General features: G+C 37.0%; 1 protein-coding gene across 5 annotated transcripts in view; it reads right to left on the bottom strand.

Moving 5' to 3' along the window:
• Positions 1-21147, bottom strand: part of MAP3K5 (mitogen-activated protein kinase kinase kinase 5) — a 202174-nt gene that overhangs the window by 61678 nt on the left and 119349 nt on the right. For all 5 annotated transcript variants that reach the window (XM_031456407.2, XM_031456408.2, XM_010983676.3 and 2 more), the window contains 4 exons: positions 16240-16399; positions 13538-13691; positions 7759-7866; positions 1699-1748 (listed from right to left, as the gene is read on the bottom strand). In XM_031456407.2, coding sequence (XP_031312267.1) covers positions 1699-1748; positions 7759-7866; positions 13538-13691; positions 16240-16399 — 472 coding nt within the window. The remainder of the gene's footprint in view (positions 1-1698; positions 1749-7758; positions 7867-13537; positions 13692-16239; positions 16400-21147) is intronic.

Below are 21147 nucleotides of genomic sequence, written 5' to 3'. Positions count from 1 at the left end.
GTAGGCCACATTTAGCCTGCGGGCTGTAGTTCACCAACCCCCTATTTTATATCTTTGCATCTCCTGTTCCTTCAATTTGGAATGCACATCATTTTTGACTTTTTGAAGCAATTCTATTCATCATGTAGGCCCAGCTGAGACCTTTCTCCCCCTCCCTTCCCTGCTTCGACCTTAAACAGAAAGACTTCCTCTTGCACCTCTGGTCTTTGAACACATTTCTGCTAATCTCACACTGTATAGCGGTGAAATGTCTGTTGCCCTGCTGGGCTGTGGGTGCTTCAAGAGCAGAGGTCACGTCTTAGTCATTTTCGTATCCTTAGCAGAATAGGGCTCAGCATTTGACAAACAGCTGGGGCTTAATAAATGCCTGTTGACTGAGCTGAGCAAGTTCTAAGCTGATGCAAGACCAAGTGCTGACAGCTAGGTTTTCTTCCGTGGTCTGTCATCCCTTTACAGAGGAGGGAGCCAAGGAAAGTGAACTCTCTTTGAAGTCACAAACTGGAACTCAAGTTGCCCAACATATAAACCAGCAGTAGCCACGTGTAAACATTCTGTTTATTCCATCAATCACAACAAAGGTTATGGAGTGATGTACCTAACTGAAAAAAAAAAACAAACAAACCAACTCATTCATTGGAAAATACAATAAAGTAAAATTTATATTTACCATGTTTTCCTAGATGGACTGCTTTAAAATGCAGCAACAAATAATGAGTGTCTTGCTAATGACTGGTTTTAAAAATTAAATGTTAAAGGAGTAATGCTTTATTTGAGAAGGCATGGATTGGAAAGATATATAATGAGTCAGTCTGGCATGTTTCTGTTCACATCATTCATGAGGTAACAGGTGGTTTCACCAAGCAAACTCCAATTATCAGTGACTCAGACCTCTACCAGTTCATGTTCCAACAAAATCAATTACTATTATGCCAAGAGCCATGGAGTATTGCATAACTGGCCTACAGAAATCTGGTTTTGCTCAGTTCTATTATGTGGAGACAAACAGTAGTAAACACAACCAACTTGGTTTGAAAATTGCAAGAGTTGGTTGGTTTATCATGAGCTTCTATAGAACAAGTATTTAAACACTTAACCAGTGGTTCTTGATTCTTAAAAAAAAAATCTCATTTCTAAATCCCAGGAATTGGTATTATGATGGCAATGTCAGAACTGAACTGAAGGGAGTCACTGTAACCTCAAGAACACTTCATTAATGGTGACCTCAGGAGAAGTTTTAAAAAATGCATTCTTACAATCTCACCACATTCATATTAGGGACAGAACCCAATTGGTAGATTAGATGTATGTTTTAGACCCATCCAGGGAGAGATGTGGGTATACCAAAAGATCAGAAAAAGCATCTTATCACATAAACCAACAGCTCCACCAGCTAGAGAGGACCCCACACAGCTCACTTTTATCTCCACCTTCACTCTGGTCCACAGTTCACATTTATCTCTCAGGCACCATATTTTAAGTAAATAACAACTATACAGTCAGTTCAACTACCAGTGAAGATTTTGTTGCAAATCTTTCCATAATGGAGATACTGAGGCTGAAGAAGGCTGGACATTTTCATTAACAGAAGGATTCTCGAAGTTTTTTGCATTTTTAAATCATGACTGTAAGTCCTTCCTGAGACAGTCATAGTCTAGAAATATGTCTTCAAAGTAAACAAAATGTATCAAGGAAACTTACCTCACTCCTCTGACAGAAGAAGCACTAAAATTCCATTCATGTATACCTTTCTAGAACACAGGGGGAAGAACAACAACAGAGGTTGAGTCAACCAAATGAAAATAATGTCACCATAATTTTGTTTGATTACTTTTAAATAATATCCACAGAGTAATTCTTCCTAGCGCTTAATTCTTCATGGACACACTATCTGGATGGAAACTGCAGTTCATTCTCAAGCCACCAGGGTGATGATTACTCTACTGAACAATTTTTGTACTTCAATAAAACAGCTTCCAAGAGAACCTAGGAGAATTAGTCTCATTAAATTCTTAAACTTGCTTTTTAGCAGACTAACCTAATAACTGCTGTGCCTTAATTCTTTGAAGTAAAAAACCCAGTGATCAAGGTAATTCAATTATTATAGTCGAGTGATCTTTCTTTTCTAAGAAAGAAAAACATTAATTTGAATAAAATCTCTGCATGGTGTTAAAGATAATTGCTTCTGAATTATCTTTAGTTATATTTTCTGACTAACATGGTGTTAGTCAGAAAATATAACTTTCTTCAGAAATAGTACAGCAAATATGTATGTGTGCACGCACGTGTATACAGTGTCCATCACAGCTACAACGTGTTATTACCTAGTTTATGCAAAATTCAATATACTAATAAAGTCTGAACATAAGAAATTTGATTATCATATGATAAACATGATTTGCAGGGTCAGGATAAAAAAAGTGGGAACTTATTTCTTGAGCTTATTACTAAAGCTAAGTTAAAATTAGTATTAATTCCATATGTCTCTAAATTAAATAAATGACAAGATAGATGGCATTCCCTACAAAAAAATGTCTGACAACAATACAGGATTAAAAACATAAATATTTTTATAGAAATAAAGTAGTGGATACATGTGTCTAAGTTTAGCAAGTACCTTAACTGTAGTCAATTCAGACTGCAATTCAATTCTGTAAAATGTAAAACACCCAGGAAAACAAGCTCTTACCCACCCACTTAAAATACTGGCAAAGGCTGAGATCTTGGCCAGGCTAGTGAAATGGATAATGAAGCCAATGGACTCCAAGATAGCCCAGAACTCTCCTTTTGGCCGAAGGAACTCAAAACTCCACAATTTACAACCACAGCACCTAATTCTTTGCTAGGACCATGCAACTTAGAAATAGATACTTTCAAACCTGAAGTAGATTTACTAAAAAACTACTTTCAGTGCACACCAGCGAGGTCATGGGGATGTGACCTGAATTGACACAGAGCAAATGCTGCTGAACAGGAAACCCAGATAGGGAAGAGACCATAGGGAGGTACTCATGGAATGTGGCTTTCTTAACCAGAGAACAGAAGGACTTAAATTAAAATAGCAGCCTGCAGCTTCAGCTGGTAATTTGGAAAGTTGCTTCTAAATCCTGTTGGCCTCAGGTGACCTTCTAAATATATGTGACCCAAGAACTGCAGCTGTTACATGCACACTCCTTGCACACATGCAGCCTTATCCTCAGAGCCTGCAACTGAGCTGCTTTCTAAGGCCATCCCCAGGATCAAGAGGTGGAGGTTGAGTGCAGAGCGGGTAGGGCAGTGTGCAAGCCTGCAACTTAACACAGCAACTGACAAACACCAAGCACTGGTAAAATCCATCTTCCCCCAGCCCTGTTTTGGGAGCATCCAAGGAGAGATTTCCCCAGATTGATTGGGCTGGTTTTGTTGGAAAGAAGTAGAGCATTTCCAGAATGTTAGGTTCCTGGAAGGTCATGAGTGTTGCCAGGGAATGCTCCATTTCAGTGGTGTAAATCCCAGAGCCTGACATGGAGTGATCTGGAATAAGGCGCCCTCTCTCCCCACCTCCCTTGCTACTGGGACTCACCACTTAGAGGCGCTGGTGAGCTACAAAGCCAGCAGATAAGGTAAAAGTCTCCTGGGCAGGTCTGTGAATCACTGGAAAAGGGCAGGGCAGAGGCAGAGCTGGAGTGGATTAGTCCCAACCAACCCCAACCAACACCCAATCTAATCCAATCAGCACCATCTTCTAGGAACTGGTTAGCCTCAGATCCTGTACCCCAGGCTAGGGCAAGAATGAAGACAAGGAGTTAACACTGAGCTAAGGCGGCAGGAATTATACTGTGGCAGAAGCTGTTGGTTCCCCAGGCAACAGCCATTCCCTTCCTACTCTGCTAAGAAAAAATGACTTTTGTTCAGGTTCAGGTGGCAGTGTTTAGGGACAGTGAAATTGATTAGTCTAAATTGGCCATGGTAAGCCAGTCTCTCTCAATGGTGACCAGCTTAGGCATGGACACAGGATGCAACTTTCGGTCCAAGGGAAAGGCCCTGACCTCCTTTGGATGATGTCCATGTGAAGTGATGCTGGAAATTGCTATTGAGGCTGTGAGAGAAAGAACAAGAAAATAGAGGGAAGTCAACTCGGAATTCTGACACTTTTGAGCCACTGAAATCACCCCCACTTCAGAACGATCCACCTCAGAAGTTCTTGTAGTATGAGATAACATTTCCTTATTATTTAAGTCACATTTAATTGGGAGTTTTGTTGCGAAAAGCATCTCTGATGGATGAGAGCATCGTACCATCAAAGCTAGAAGCTGGGGTAAATAGATTCCCCTCATGAATTTCCTGGGTCTTCTCTGAGAGGCTGGAGCTAGAGTGCGGGAGGGGGCTCGGCACTGGGACCCTGCTGCCCACTGCCTTTGCCTGAGAAGCCACCAGATAGGCCAGGAGTGCTCAGCTTCAAACCTCAGAGGAGGGGAACTCAAAACTAAACAACCATTTAAAATATCTTGCAAATAACTTCTCTCTTCCTCAATCTCCTCAATCTAGGTTTTTCTTTCATTGAATATGCACACTTTCTTCAAGCACCAATTTACTTTAAGCAGCAACCATCTGTTGAACAAAGGGAGAACCGTTAAAAGACTGGGATTTCAATGAATTTGCCCCTGACCATAGAGTAACTCTTGAAGAGTCCCTGAACTCTTGGGACTTATATTGGTCTTAAAGTTTTGAAAGTTGCAATATAAAGTATATCCTAGCTCATATAATTGTTTATCCCACATTTTAGAATGAAAATACTGAAAGAGAGAGTAAAGAAATAAGTATGATAAATGAAAAGCAATACTCTGTTGTTCTACTTTTACAGGAAAAAAAATACAAACATTCTATGACTAAAAAAAATCCACTTCCTGTTTAACATTAAGACCTATTAAACTTGTTGCTTATCTGTTATTTAATTATAGTTATTACAATTGCTTTAAACAAATATAATAATAAAAGTTATCTTTATTGCTTGTCCTCATTCCAACTGTATCACTTCTATTTTGAAAAATACAGAAAATGGCAGTGGTAACGAATATACTATAGAAAGAACCAGGGTTTGCACAGTAACTGACATACACTTAAAATGGAAACTGATTTAAGAAAGCTTCAATTTTTGAACAAGGAACATTTTTAGCACTAAAGGTAATAGGAATTGTGGGCAATGCAAATGCAATTTTTCTTTGATCAAAAGATAGTAAAAATTGGTGCTAGAAAATTCACAGCTTAAATCTGTAACCCTCCTTAATGCACTAATTTGTATCCTAATATATTTCTTAGCATAATATAAAAACTGTCTCTACAGATGTCACAAAGCATCAGAGAATCACACAAAGCTACCTTTATTGAACACAGAATCTCCAGAAAAAGAAAAATAATGACAACTAGCTGGAAATAGTACTGATTTTCCAAAAATTTCTGGCTTACTTTCTGTTCTTTTTCTGTCTTCCAAATAACTTCTGGCTCTCCACTCGTTCTCCAGGCCTTGCTAATCGCTAATTCCTTTAGCCCCTTTTTGTTTCCAAGTGTCCTTGGATAACCTTGCTCTTTCCAATCAAGCTTTGAAAATCTCCTCTCCCAGATAATAATGTTCAAGTCTCCAATGTCTCTTAGCTTTTGTAGTTTCAACTAGATGATTACTTCTGTTTGTGAGAACATGTGTGCGTATACTTTAAAATAATGTAAATAAAATACTGTGTACTTTTAAAACAACATTAACAAGATGTATATAGTTGTATTTTTTATTATCAATTTTGTCTCTGGACAATACCATTTGGAGTCATGCCATGATGCTGGCTATGGAATGGAAGTTCCAAGGACCCCTGCAAATTAATTAAATTGCTGGAGCAGCTCACAGAATTCAGAAACATTTTACTTACTAAATCACCGGCTTATTATATAAAGATATAACTCCGGAGCATCCAGATAGAAGAGACGCATCGGGCAAGGTATGGGGAAAGGACTTGGAGCTTCCATACTCTCTCCAGGACCACCACTCTTCCAAATCTCCAAGTGTTCACCAACCAGAAGCTCACTGAACTCTGTCCTTTTGCATTTTTATGGAGGCTTCATTACATAGGCATGTTTGATTAAATCACCAGCCATTGGTCAATCATTCAACCTCTGAGCCCCCTCTCCCCTCCTCCAAGGTCAGGCATGTGGGAATGAAAGTCTCAATCTTCTAATCACTCATTTGGTTCCCCTGGCAACGAGGCCCTGTCCTTATGTGTTTTCCAAACCACCACTCATTAACATAACAAAAGATACCTTTATGGCTCTCAGCACTCATAAAATTCCAAGGGTTTTAGGAACTCTACCAGAAACAGGGACTAAGATCAAATATATATTTCTTACTATGATCACAATATCACAGTTCCCTAATACAACCTCCCAAATGACTGCTGCCATACCATCTAAAGAGATGAGCAGGGTTAAATTCGGGGTTTCAATGTTAGGGTTTACTCTGCATATTGCTGTGATTTTACTATTGTTGTTGTTGACTGTTGTTAAACTATATGAAGCATTTATTATATGCCAGGCTCTGTGCAATACACTTGACCTACATTATTTTGTTTAATTTCCACAACAATCTTTTGAGGTGGATATTATTATTATCCATTATTATCCCATTCCACAGATGAGGACACCACAGTTTGAAGAAGCCACACTGCCCAAGGGCAGTGATAGGATTTAAGTCCAGGTCTGTTGATTCAAAGACATTTCAACAAATTGACATTGACATTTTAAAAAACTGCAACCCCATATCCTCAAATATAATTCCTAATTCCCTTTTCTGCTTTATTTCCTTCTATATGTTTTACTTATTTGTTTATTGTCTGTCTCCAGTAAGCACCACGAGGGCAGGAATTTGGCTTAGTTTGTACACATCTGTTTCCCTCCTGCCTAACGCAGTGCCTGGCAGTTAGTGCCTGTCACAGAGTAAGTGCTCTCTAAGGATCTGTTGAGTGTGGGGATGACGTTTAAGGAAAATTATAAGGGTATTTTGGAAAGTAATCACCAAAAAGCCCCCACAAAACTACTTCGACACAAGACTTTCCTCATTTTTGCGGTTTATCCCATGGACTGGAATCAAGTCTTGAAAAGTTTTCTATTTTTTAAAACTAGCAGGATGATTTGTACACACATTAAAACTGAAGAAATACAGAAGTGTAAAGAGTTATCCAAATGATGGCTGTGATGAAAATGAGAGCATTTAGGACGCTTCTGAAAACCAGCGGCAGCACAGCCCACCTCATCTTGTGCCCAGCACACGAGCCAGTGGTTAATCTGCGATGTAACAGCTCCTTACATAACCAACCAGTGAGATGCAATGATAACTATAATCACACCAGTGAGAGATGAAATAGCATTATTCTGACAGGCTTCCTAGAATTAAAATATGCATCTTTTAAGTCATACATTTTAAGTATCAGGTCTTTGGTACAAAATTTAATTTATAGCATGAATTTACAAAACAGAAATATCCTCATTTTGAGTGCCCTTTGGTTGGCTATGCCATCTATCATAAAAATCCAAACAGTTCAATTATATTTTATTAAATGAGTGAAATCCATAACCAAAATTTAGCAAATTTTTTATTACAGACTGTATTTATGCCAAGATAAATACACAGTAAGCCATTTCTTCTTAACTAATGCAGATATATCCTGCACTATATAAATGCCAGAAGGGTATAAAGTCCTTCAGTACTAATGCTCTGGTCTTAATAACTGCACAATTTACCTTGTCATCAGGAAGCACGTGCCAAATAGATATTGTCTTTTCCTCAACTTCATTGTTGATAGACAAATATGAAGGTTGATAGATTTTGGTTGGTTCTAAAATTAATACCTTGAAAACAAAAGGCAAAGAAACTAATATTAGTGACCTAAGGTTATAACAACACCGCACTGAGGCAGGTGATTATTGGATGAGGCTAAGTCCATTGCTGGAGTAAAACCATTTTAACTTCTGATTGTTGCTACCCTTTTGAGCATTTTATGGTATTAAACAATTATCATAAGTTCCAATAATTTATCACCTTTCATTGCTAAAGAAATTGGAAATAGTTTTGAAGTTCGTATGTTGGTTTGGCTATCCCCTGGGAATCTATTAAAGATATGTATTTTTAAAAGCTTTCATTTTATCTTATTACAATCAATACATTCTCTATTTCTATAAATATAAATGTGTCAAAGGAAGGCAGAAATTTGGTAAAACAACCAATTCTGTACACAGAAAAGATTCCATATACAGAATGTCACATACTTGTTTTAGATTTTCTGCAGCCGCAACTTCTCACAAAGCTGTAGTGGTATGTTTTCATACCCTCGTAAATGGATTGAGAAATGATTTTGGTTATCGTTGAAAGAGCTGTATATATAAACCAAAGAAATGAATGTAGCTGTATGGAGTAATAGAAATGTTTTTGCACTGCCTTCAAGATAAAACTGATACATTTAGCTTTGTGAGAGAGAAAGAGAGAAATAAAACTTAGTCCTATTTTGGAGATATATGAGGGATATATGACAAAATGAGACTCTCCATCAAAGAACTAGACAATGTAGCATATTATTACTAATATCTCATATTAAGAGCAAATAACATTAAAATGCCACACATGCCCGGACTTCAAAGATGCTACAAATATTATCTATTTGTTCAGATCCTTAAAGGCACCTACTTAGCTCAAATTTCCTGTGCAGTCTTAAGTAGGAGTATTTGAAAAGAAAAGAAAATACTGAACAATCAGAGAAATTGGAAATAGTTCTTTTTATTTAAGTTAAGGTAGAGAGAACTAGAGAAAGGGGATTAGAAAGGCAAAATTTTCTTAACTCGAGTAAAAAAATCTTTAAGGGCATAAAGAATTCTTGGTCAGATTGTAGCAATGAAAATAAGAAGGCATATACCACAAATAAACACACAGTAAGAGCCCACTGGGGAGCATACTCTGATTCAGAAACACACTGGGTGAATCAAGGTCCAAATTCCAATCAACAGAGAACTAAGTGGCACAGGTTAATAATGAAAATCAATTTTCAATCTCAACTTTGGGGAAGCGGTGCTCTCAAATCTGAGTATCCCAGTGTTTGTGAAATTAAAGCAAATAACAGGGAATAAAAGGTGGGATTCCCCAAACAGCATCCAAGTCACTCCACTGACAGATGAGAACTTACCTTGTTCCCCTACTGACGTGGGCATGCTATCTAACAGGCGACAAGCACTGCACCAGATTATCTCCTCTCTTAAATTACGGCTTTATTGTTGTCTCAAATATTTCTAACAGATACAATCTGAACTATGTGTTTCCTATCTTCAGATAACGAAGAAAAACTGGTTGCAATTATTACTGTCTAACATTTACTGAGCCCTTTGAACCGCCCTTGAAGCGACAAAATGTGAGGAATTTGCAGCACACATTATGGATGTCACAGTAGGGCTGAGAAAAGACAAGGAAAAGGAGGCAATTTCACAAAACCAGCCAGCTACAACTCGCTTGAGAGTATACACGTTCCTGCTTTTAGTTTCTAGTCTTTTATATCAGTTAGCATTACAAGTAACCACTAACTTCTGAAGCGTGAAGGAAGATGGCAAGGCCTGTAAACTCTAAAGAGTGATACATCCAGGCTCCTACGGAGTCTGAGAAAGCACCACCCTTCTCTCCCTCTCTCCCGACATGAAGTGATGGGTTGACAGTCTCCTAACTTTTCAAAGTAGGAAGGAAAAAAAATATACACAGAGGAGAGGTGAGGAAAAGGAATAAATCAAACTAAGCCCAAACTAATAAATGATGGAACCATTCAAATCATCTTCCAGAGAAACTTCTGTCTGTTTTCTTTTCCCCAGGGTCACAGTTATTTCTCAGCGGAATGAGAAAGCGTATGGTAGAGAGAGAAATGGAGACAATCAAATTCAATATGGTCTAATATAAGTTACCTGGTTTTCATTAAATCCACTTCCAAAGAAGGATAATGCAATCACCCAATCGAGACCTACCGCCACCTCCACAAATGTGATCCACACAAGATGCTACTCTAAGGACAGCAAGATTAACTGTGACTCACATAGAACCACTAGAACCAGGTACTAGAAGCTTGCGTTTCCCTATGCAGTAGAGCGTGGGCAGCACATTCCAATAGCCACACGGAGAGGACTGGGTGGGAAAAGTGAGTGAAGCAGGATGGATGGGACTGTAATTAACATCTCACATCTAGCAGCTACTGCTCTTGGAGAATCCAGTCACAAACTGCTCGTGCCTTTAAGTTTCCAAAGTTAAAAATCTGGATGTTTATGTGAACAATTCTTATGTTTCATTTGACTTTTTCATAAACTTTATTTTTCAGTTGAAAAACTCCACCTTTTCATCCATTTGGTCGAGCTTTTCCTGTATTTTCTTTAACACAGTAGTTATACTTTTTTGTCGTCCTTATCTGGTAACTCCCATATGAGAATCACCTCGGGGAATACCTCTGTTGGCTGGTTTAGCTCTTGTTATCAGTCACTTCTTCCTGCTTCTTGGAATGTCTAGTGATCTTTAATTACATCTGAATGACATGGTGTAGAGGCTCAGGATAATATCTTTCCAAAGTTCTTTTTTGCTTGTTTTTGTTTTTGGCCCCTAGGTAACAAATTATCAGTGTATGATCTTGATACTACCAAGGATTAATTTTATTTTGGCTTTGTCAGGGTGGGTCTGTTTCAGTTTTGCTCTTACAGGGAAAGCATGGGCTCAACTAAATACCTGGCCCGTTCATCACGGTCACATCCCTTTACGTAGGCCCAAAATCTGACACTCCACCCCTGCGTTATTTAAGCTCTGCAATATCTGTACAGCTGTCAGCCTTCCAAAAGATGCTCTCTGCCACGTCTGGTCCCGATCTCCTAACTAGTAAGGGAACATACCTCGAAAAGTTAATTTAAGCTTTGTAGGTTTCATGCAAAACCCAATTCCAATCAAATACTGGAACCGGTAGTTGGGTTTATTCACAACGTGTTTACTCCTTGTTCACACTGTCCAGGAGCAGCTGCCCAAGGACTCAAGGGAAATACTCAGAATCCTGGGATTCACTCTTGAGGGTTTCCCCTTCTCCAACACCATGTGCCTCATATTCCAGCTACCCTAGAGTCCTGAACATGGACTGGCTCTGCCCAGGGACAAGCCACTTCCTCTTAGGGCTCCACCTCCTTAGGCTGCAGCCAGAAAAATGACTGTATGTGAAAAAAAGAGCAGGTGAAGGTGGGACTAAACTCAAGTATCTCCCCTTTCAAGGATGGCAGCCCTGAGATGACTGCTGTTTAAAGCCTGCAAACAGTTTTATATATTTTGGTGGTTTCCTTTGATAAGTTGTAAAGTGTGTTTTCCCAAGAAAAGATTCTCTCAGATTTTATAGCTATTTTTAGCCATATAAATACCATTTACTCCCTCACAGCCAGCATTGAAGGTCTAACTCTATTTTTAAATGGTGGCAACATTCTTCTTCTTCTTTTCTTTTTTTTACTTTTGGTTTTTATTGAAGTGTAGTTGGATTTACAATGTTAGTTTCAGGTGTACAGCAAAGCGATTCAGTTATACTTACACCTGCATATTTTTTTTTCAGATTCTTTTTCTTTATGTTATTACAAAATCAAAACAAATTTTTTTTTAAATCGCTGAATAGTCTTTCAAACATATAAACTGAATCATATGCACAACCTCAGGCATGATAAGAGAAATACTAATTAAAACTACCCCAATATGCCACTTTTCACCTAAAAGTTTAGCGGAAGTACAAATCTGATAAATACTTTTCTGGAAAGACTTTATGAAAGCAGTTGGTCTCCTATGTTGTTGGTGTGAATTGTCAATTGATATCATCCCTATGGAAGGCAACATGTAATATGGATCAATTCCACTTCTGGGAATTTATCCTACAGATACATTTGCATACACGCCAAATGGCACAGTTAGAATGGTGTCTTGCGTTAATTTGCACTTTTTTAGACTACTCACTAAGGTTAATTATCTTTTCATACGATTTGCCCAATTGTCTATTTCTTTTGCTTGCCAATTTGTAGGAGTTGGGTTTTTTGTGTGAGTTTTTTTTTTTTTTTTGTATATTAGGCAAATGGATCATTTTGCTGCATCAGTATTAAATATTCTCTCCCTATCTACTTGAATTTTTAATGAAATCAAGTTGGTCAATATTTGCCTTTAGGGCTTATAGGTCCCTTTCTCGCTTAAGAAAGCCTCTCTTTCCTGGAGTATATACCTCTATTCTCCTAACTTCTCTCTTACTATTTTTTTTTTTACATCACATTATGACAGACTAATTCATATTAAAGTAATTTAAATTAGCTCAGAATGGCTAACATGAGAGGTTTCCTTTCATAGCCAACTTTCTTAGTCCATCGAATCAACAGCTGATTAAATACTTGAGTCCTGCTCTGCCTACTTTCACGACCGCATTTACTCTCATCAGAGCCCCAGCTAAAGGCGAGCTGCCAGCTCACTCAGAGATAACTATTTTCCTAGGCTACATATAATCTATGCTAGAAAATAGAGTGAAGTGTTTTAGTCTGAAAGGCTTTTCAACTAAAGCTCCTGCTGAGCTTAAGGCTTCATCTGGAAGCAAGAGTACAGGAACCATGTTAACGCCAGCAATGGGCTTAATTAAATGAAACATTTGATCCTATCAACTAGAACTAGAAAACAAGATTTTATAAAAAGAATTGAGAGTTGTCACCACCTCCGTATATAGAAGACTGAGACTAAGAGAGAGAGCTCACACAGAGAGATTTATGGCATCACGTTGACGTGGGAAGAGATCTGTGCACGCGGTGAGTTGCCAGTAATTCTTGAATTGGATGCTAAAGCTATTCTGCTTTGGATGGAATTCCAAGAACTATCAGGATGGGGATGGCACCAGCTGAGATGGACCATGTATTTTTAAAAGTGTGTGTGTGTATTATACATTTAAATATTTAGAGACTAGCCAATGAGCTGCAGATTAGAACCTATGAGACATCAGTTCCCATGATCTAAAGCACTGTAAAAAGTGACAGGGGTTACCACATCTAACTCTGACCCACGTAGTAATAAGTAGCAGAGATAGAGTAACAATGCAGGTGAGCCTGACACTCTTCACCACAATTATGTTGATGATATTGATGACAAGGTCAATGAAACTGTGGTGTGAATTAAAAGCACCCATCCCTCTGGTCTGAAGAGATACCTTCCTGAGTTAAAGAGATAATCTTTTCTTGGGAAAGCATGCTTTAACAATTTATCAAAGGAAACTACCAAGTTTTGTGGCAAAAACATAAAAACACATCTGACTTCTCTGATTTTGAGAAGTTATTTTTAAAAGTAAGCTAAAGCAAACCAATTTGCAGAAAATAAATATACTAACCAGATGACCGTCTTCGTTTTAGGGCATGAAAATTAGCACATTAATACTGTTACAATCACACATGTAAGATGTTCTTTAAATAAAAGAAACAAAATAGAAACGTAGGTAGAGTTGAGTTAAATGAAAGTACTTACTGGAAACCTAACTACAGTGACATCTGTCTTTGTGGCCTCGACCAGGAAATCCATCCAGAAGTCCACAAGTTCCTGTTTGGCCACAGGCTGTTCTGAAGTCAGCTTCACAAAATGCTTATATATCAAAATTGTCTCTACAATAGACTTGAGGTACCTAAAAATCAAACGATATAAAACACATAATAGGCAAAGTTAGAACCACCTGCTCCCATGTATCCCAGTCGTATTCTGCAGATGTAATCAAAAGACAGCATTAATAATTATACATTCATAGTCACCAAACACTACCCATTATTTGCTACTTGTCATGTACTATCATATATTATCTCTTTTAAATCTCACAAAAATTCAATAAAGTAGGCTGTTCTATCACCATTGTAAAGATGAGGAAACTGAGGCTTAGAGAGCTTAAGTAACATGGACTGGACAATGCATCTACTTAAAACATGACTTTTAAAATAATGTCAATTCACAGTCACAGGAAACAAATTATGGTTACCAAAGGGGAAAGAGCAGGGGAAGGATATATTAGGAGTTTGAGATTAACAGATACATATCACTATATATAAAATAAATAAACAGCAAGGACCTACTGTATGGCACAGGGAAATAAATTCAATTTTTTGTAATAATACATAATGGAAAAAGATCTTAAAAGGTATATGAATTTCTATATGTATAACTGAGTTGCTTTGCTGTACACCTGACACTAACATTGTAAATCAACTACACTCCAATAAAAAAAAATTAAAAATAAAATAAAATAATGCCCATATTCTATTCAAGGAAGTGGTTAGTGCATTGGTTTTAAAACATGCTTCCTTGAGAAAGCTTTTCTGGATAGACACTTCATAAAAGACATTATTTTGTGCTAAAGTAACTCAGCTCACACATATTATACGAATATCCTCAAACCTTATGACAGATGGTGCCTCAAAGGAAAAAGTTAGGAAAAAATAAGGAGCAAGATAATCACGTGAGATAATGAGTATGTAAGCACTTTGTAAACTATAGACATAGAAGTTAACATTAAACTACAGAAACTTAAGGCATAGTTTTGTAGTTGTTATTACCATTGCATAAAATAACTTGTTTATTGTCCACAGAAGCCAGGACACCTCAGACCAAAGCTCTTTGTACCTGTGTTTCAGTCTCTTCCTCCACTATCAGAATGGTCATCATAAAGAAATAACCAATTTGGTTGCATGTGACAGACACATGCATTTATTGGTTCATTTATTTCATGTCATTGGCTGAATGCATGCTGTTGACAGGCTACTAACAGGACAGCCCTGTTCTCAAGCTGCACCTAGTGCCAAGAAGACAGAAATGTAAAAGATGTGATAAACACTGTGAAAATAAATATCCATGGAGCTGCAACTAACAGACATACAGCTAACAAAAGTCATACACTCAACATCAGTAGATATGACTAAACTAAAGAATGATGGAAACACGAAAGAAGAAAAGTGCCTGAGATGAAAGGATCACATGTGTGTATGTAACAACATCTGTCATCTTCTCTCTGGGTGCAGGGCGGGGTGTGAGGTCAGGGTGTGATTTACCAGCAGACGGGATTTGCGAGTGGTCCCCAGGTAGAGGAGAAGGCTGAAGGAAGGGGATGCTCAGCGTGTGCTGAGACACAAAGGCACCAAGCCAAAATCTGGCATGTTCAGTGTGAACAGAGAGCAGCATAAACCTAGGGGTGTGACAAGAGCTGAGCTTTAATGACTAAGGGCAAGCCTTGTTTGCCACGCCGAGGAGATGGACTTTATCCCTTAGGCTGTGAGGAGCCATTAAACGATACTGATTTAAAGATTTCAGTGGAAGGGAAGGATCAGACATGCATTTTAGAAAGATCATTAAGGGAGTGATGCTGAGGAGAATTTGCTAATGAAAGACACCTAAAGGTGAAAAAGTGCTTTAAGAAGCCATGAAGGTCTACTGTGGTGGGCATCTCCTCAAACAGTCCCTCTGATGAAAAAAAAACTCCATGGTCTGAGCTCTGAGCTGCTCTAAGCCTTTCTTGATATCACAGTTAACCTTTTAAAGTCTTTATAGCTAATGGTCAATCATTATATGTGATGCAAAATAAAGTTAGCATTAAAAAAAAGCAGTCCTGAATGCAGATGGAATTTTGCTTTCCTCTCTCCAATGACTGCATACACAGTGATGAGACAGGTGCATCCCAAGAACAATCTGAAATTAGAAAAACACACAAATACAGGAAACACCTAAATGCGTCGGTGAACCCTCAGTCAAAAGAAGTGAAAATCGAGAAGGAGAATTCCAAAAGTGAGATCAGATCCTGAAGGAAACAAAGGACACGTGTTTGGAGCAGAGGCCTGGAGGCTGAGAGGGGAAGAAGCTTGTGAAACTGCTGATTCGAGTCGCAGGTGTAAAATTCGAGGCCTTTGCATGATTCAAGTGGGTAACACTGGCCAACCTGGGCTAGTGGGTTGGTCATTGTGATGGAAAGGCTAAGCTTGGTGGCCGGCAGACATCACCTGTGTCCAAAGTCATTAGAACTCACAGACAACACATTTTATTTATGGGCATCGATCACTTTTTCCTCTAGATTCTGCATTTTATTCTCTAAGCAAATAAAATCACCTGTCGGTTCAACAAATTTCAGTTTAGAAACAAGTGACAGGAGCTTTCATGAAAAATAAATGCATAAACATCTAACAATCTCCTATTACCATGCTGGTGTCTTCAGTTTGAAAAGCTTTTCAGATGCTTGAATGACTCTCAAGTGGTCATTGGCCAGGACACTTGCCCCCAGAAAAAATCCAACTTCCCAGTAGCTCTGGAGTTTTTCCAAGTTTCCCTTTTTACCAAGAAGGCTACTTAGCTTCACGCCTAGAAGATGAACAGGAAGAATAAAGTTACAGACACACAGTAGACAGGCAGAGCTGAGTTTTTATTAAAAAGCAAAATTGAGCTTTCATTCCTCCTTTCAGATTAAAATAGCCTGAAGTTTCTGATTCTAAAAAGGGCTTATGTTCATTGTAAAAAAAAAAGTCAAACTAATCAGAAAGTTACACAAAAGAAAGTGAAAATTTCCCTTTAATGAAAAAACTCCCAAATAACTGCCACTGTAATACATCACTCCAGGATTTTTATGTATGCCTCTATATGCATAAATTGAAAGGTGTAACACTAAACGGCTTGCTCTGTAAGCTCCTTCTTTCCCTTATTATAGCATGGAGTCTTTAGTTACTTGAAAGGGAAATATACTGAAATTCTATCAGTCAGTTGAAATGTATGCAGTACATATATCCCACAAGAATAAAATGCTACATAATAATTTATATGCAAAACAGTTATTATACACTTATAAAGTTAAAGAAATAAAGAAGCTGACAGATAACACTGTCTTGATTACTGAGGCTTTATAACAAGACTTGAAATCAGGTCACATAAATCCACCAACTTTGTTCTTTTTCAACACGGCTTTGGTACTTCTAGGTTCTTTGCATTTCATTCTAATTTTTTATGTCTACTCTCTCCTGTATTATTTTTGCAATTGTAAGTATGTGTTTGCTTAAAAATAATATGTCCCTGTAGAATTTTTAGTGTCACCAACATCCATAACATTAAAGTGTCATAAAATAGATAAACAAGTTTTTAGTGTATAGCACAGGGAACTATATTCAATATCTTATAGTAACCTATAATGAAAAAAGAATATGAAAAGGAATATATGTTTGTACATGTATGACTGAAACATTACGCTGTATACCAGAAATTGACACAACATTACAAACTGACTATACTTCAGTAAAACAAACAAAAATACATTAAAGTGTCAGAAAAGTTATCTGAGATTTGGGAGTAAGATAAAAAGGTGGAACATGTCATTTTAATATCATATGGGGGCATAAGGTACTCAAGGACTGTCTACTGAAAGTGTAGCTAGTTCATCTCACTATTTACTATTTAATTTAACAATCTCAGACTTAGTAGTTTGCTTGTTAACTTGTATGTTTTTGTTTAGTAAATATACAGATAATTTCTGTCTAGTGAAACAGTTAATTCCTAAGATTTATAACCTTAAACATATAAACTTTAAAAAAGTTAGTTGGACATAAATTAGTTTTAAAAAATCATACTCAGAAATCTTACTCTAATATTTCTTTAAGTTCTCTATGAATACCCTAGCTTCTTAAACACAGTTTGAATGAGACATAGCCTCTTACTGTTTTCCATGTTGAGTTAAATAAAATCTTCTACACGGGGTCCATTTTATATTTCCTGAGAGTTATGAAGTTACCTTTTTTGAAAAGTATACTTTAATGAAACAAAATAATCTTTTAAAAAACTTTCTGCTGCTTTTTATTATATAATTCCACTTACGTCCTGAGTAAAATAGGGAAAAGTCCATTTGAGAATTCTTCACATTTTGTGATGATAAATTAAAAAGAGAACAACTTTGCCACCTTAAAATTTCATGAGATGAAAAAAACTATACATGTGTATGCAAAACATCTATGATCTCCTATCTAAACATAAAAAATACGACAAACACAAACGGAAGGAGAAAGTGCAGAGGGAAAATTAGATACAAAGATGCGTGTCTCTACCAACCTCAGTTAGAAATGAACATCTCTTTTTTGTGTCATACTTTCAGGACAATGAATCCAGGACTCATGAAGCACTAAACCATTTAAACATTTAAATAGGGACTATGAAAGTGGTTGATAGTAAAATAAAAATATTCGTTTTGAAATAAAATTTCAGATTTATTCTTGCATACCCTAAGTTCATTCAATGATAGTGACCTTTAGTTTTGGCCCCGGCATAAACTTGTCACATGACTGTGATGCTGAGCCACTCAACCTTCGGACAAACTGTATTTTTGTTTTAATGGCAAATAGTACTTTAGTATACGGATGTGTCATGATTTATTTACCCAAATGCAGACGGTGGCTGCTTTTTATTACTGTAAACATTCTTGTACACATAGCTTTGTGCACTTGTTCAATTATTTCTTTGTAATAAAGTCTTAAACCTGGACTTGTTGGGGACAGAAGATACGTCCCTTTTAAGTGTTGATATTATAGATATTATCATGTCTTTTTGTCTTTGCCAGTCTGATGGAGGAAAAAAATGGAACTTTGTCTTTTTTTAACCGCTGAGATCAACTGTCTTTTCAGACTGTCTTTTCATATGTTTGTATTTCTTTTGTGAATTAACTTATACGTTCTTTCCACATGATGGATGAAATTGTCTACATAAAGACAGTCATCTTTTTTAAGTATGGAGTTAGAACATGGCTCTAATTTTTTATATTTGGGATCTCTCTCTCTCTCCATTCCCCTTCCACCCCCACCCCCCAGCCAAGGAATATAGGAATAAACATCTTAGTGCATAAACTTTGTTTCATATTTAGGATTATTTCCATAGGATAGCATCTCAGAGGTAGCGTTATACTTGGTTCCAGGCTATAACACCTTTAAGGGTCTTGATCTCTGGGGCCAAATTATTGCTGATGGATGACTATATCTTTTTACCAAGTCCTTACCATCTGGATACTTCTCATTATTTAAAAAAAATTTGGCTAAACTTTATAAGCAATGAATTGTATGTCATTGCTGTTTTAAATATCAGTTCGTCGATTCAATTGTCTGTTTAGGCAATTTAAATTTTGACAATGCTCTAATTAGAACTGGTTGACTTCTAAGAATTGAAGATTTTTTTAATAGCTTAGTTTCTATCACAGCTTTTACATCTTGCAGCTGCTATTAGATGCAAGGCTGTTTTAATAGAGAAAGGTAGGAAATGAAGCCTTCATTGAATGCTCATTATGTACTTAGCACTGTGCACAGCACATTGAAAATGTAATTCTTCAATCCCTAAACAACACAATGAGTTGGAGGTTATCTCCCTTTTGCAGTGAGGAAAAGAAAAAAAAGGCTGAGAGATGTTGAGCAACTTGTTGCAAGTCACACAGCCCTGATGGAGATTAGATTTTCATCTTAACTTTCCATTGTGAAGAATTCCCAGCATACATGAAAGTAGACAAACTTCTACAATGAATGACCACATATTCAGGAATGCCTAACATTTTGTTATTGCTTCATCTCCCTGAATATTTTTTCTAAACCATTTTAAGTTAAATTACAGATGTCATGACATTTCACCCTTAAGTACTGCAGCATATATCTTTAAAAATTCTCCTACATATCCTATTTGATTATTGAACCTAACAAAAGTAATAATTTCCTAATATTATCTAACATCTAGTCCTGGTTCAAATTCCCTAATTGTTCTCCAAATATCTCTTAAAGCTTTTTATTTTCAAACTAGAATCCAAACAAGGATCATTAACTGCATTTATTTTTTTATATCTCTAAATTGCTCTCTCTTTTTTTTTTTTTTTGGTGGGAGTCTTTTTTGGGGGGCAAGTAATTACATATTTATGTGTTTATTTTTAATGGAGGTACTGGGGACTGAACCCAGGACCTCATGCATGCTAAGCACTCACTATACCCTCCCCCATCTAAATCTCTTTCAACCTAACCAATCCACCCAGACTTTTTTTTTTTCTATTACATTGACCTTTTGACGAGTCCAGGAGGGAAGTCCAATAGAATGTCTTCACATTCTGGATCTGTCTTATGGCGCTTCATGGTGTTGTTTGATTTATTTCTCTAGCCACTGTGATTCCTATTAACTAACTGTTAGATCTTAAGATCCAGGTTAAACATTTTTGGAAAGACTATTTCACAGGAGATGCTGCCTACTTCACAGTCACCGTATCAGGTGGCATAAGTCCAGCCATCCCACTATTAGAGACGCTAGTTGGATCACTGACAGCTGGACCCTGCAAGGGATATATACAATGGATAGCACAGGTACATTTGTTTCTTTGTGATTAACAAGTAATCTCTGGGTGAGCTTTGGTATCATGCAAATATGGTAAACGAAAAAAAAAATTTTTAAGTAAAGATTTCCACTTAATAGTTTTAGTTCTATCTGATGATCATTTCAGAATGATTATTTCAACATCACTATCATCAGCTTTATTATTCCCTTTCGTTTATTGGCTAGAGTTCTTTTGAAGACTACATTCTCCTGAAGAATTACACAGTAGTATGTAGCATGCCTTAAGAAGACCTTTATCTCCTCAACTGGATGAACTATAGTATCCCTTTAAAAGGAAGGGAAAGTACTAAATCTTTTCCCTATGATTTTCGATTTGCTGAGAATTTGGTCACCTTCACAGATGACAATTGAGTTGTTTTGTGGTTGGTGATGAATTTTGTTTTTCTTTTCTTTTTCTTGATTATCTGTATAGATTCATGGATTTTTATATTCAGTAACAAATTTTATTTTTATTGCTCTTTGCAAATAAGATTCAAATAATGGTTTGTCTCAATTCCAATCACACTATTCTTTTATTACATTATCATCTCATACTGTGTCTCACGGTTGAAAATTCTAGAGGATGGGAGAATCATCTTCTGTTTAGCTAAAGTTTGAATATTAATTTTAAGGATTGTGAAGCTGAAAATAGGATAAAGATGTAAGATGTGGTTCTGTATTTTTAAATCCTAGTTCTAAATAGTCCAAACATCAATGATTACTCAAAAAACTGGGAAAAT

This window comes from Camelus dromedarius, chromosome 6 (assembly GCF_036321535.1).
Source record: "Camelus dromedarius isolate mCamDro1 chromosome 6, mCamDro1.pat, whole genome shotgun sequence".
NCBI classification, from domain to species: Eukaryota; Metazoa; Chordata; class Mammalia; order Artiodactyla; family Camelidae; genus Camelus; species Camelus dromedarius.
Note: the sequence above shows the minus strand (reverse complement) of the source record. Positions and strands in the feature narration are given on the sequence as shown.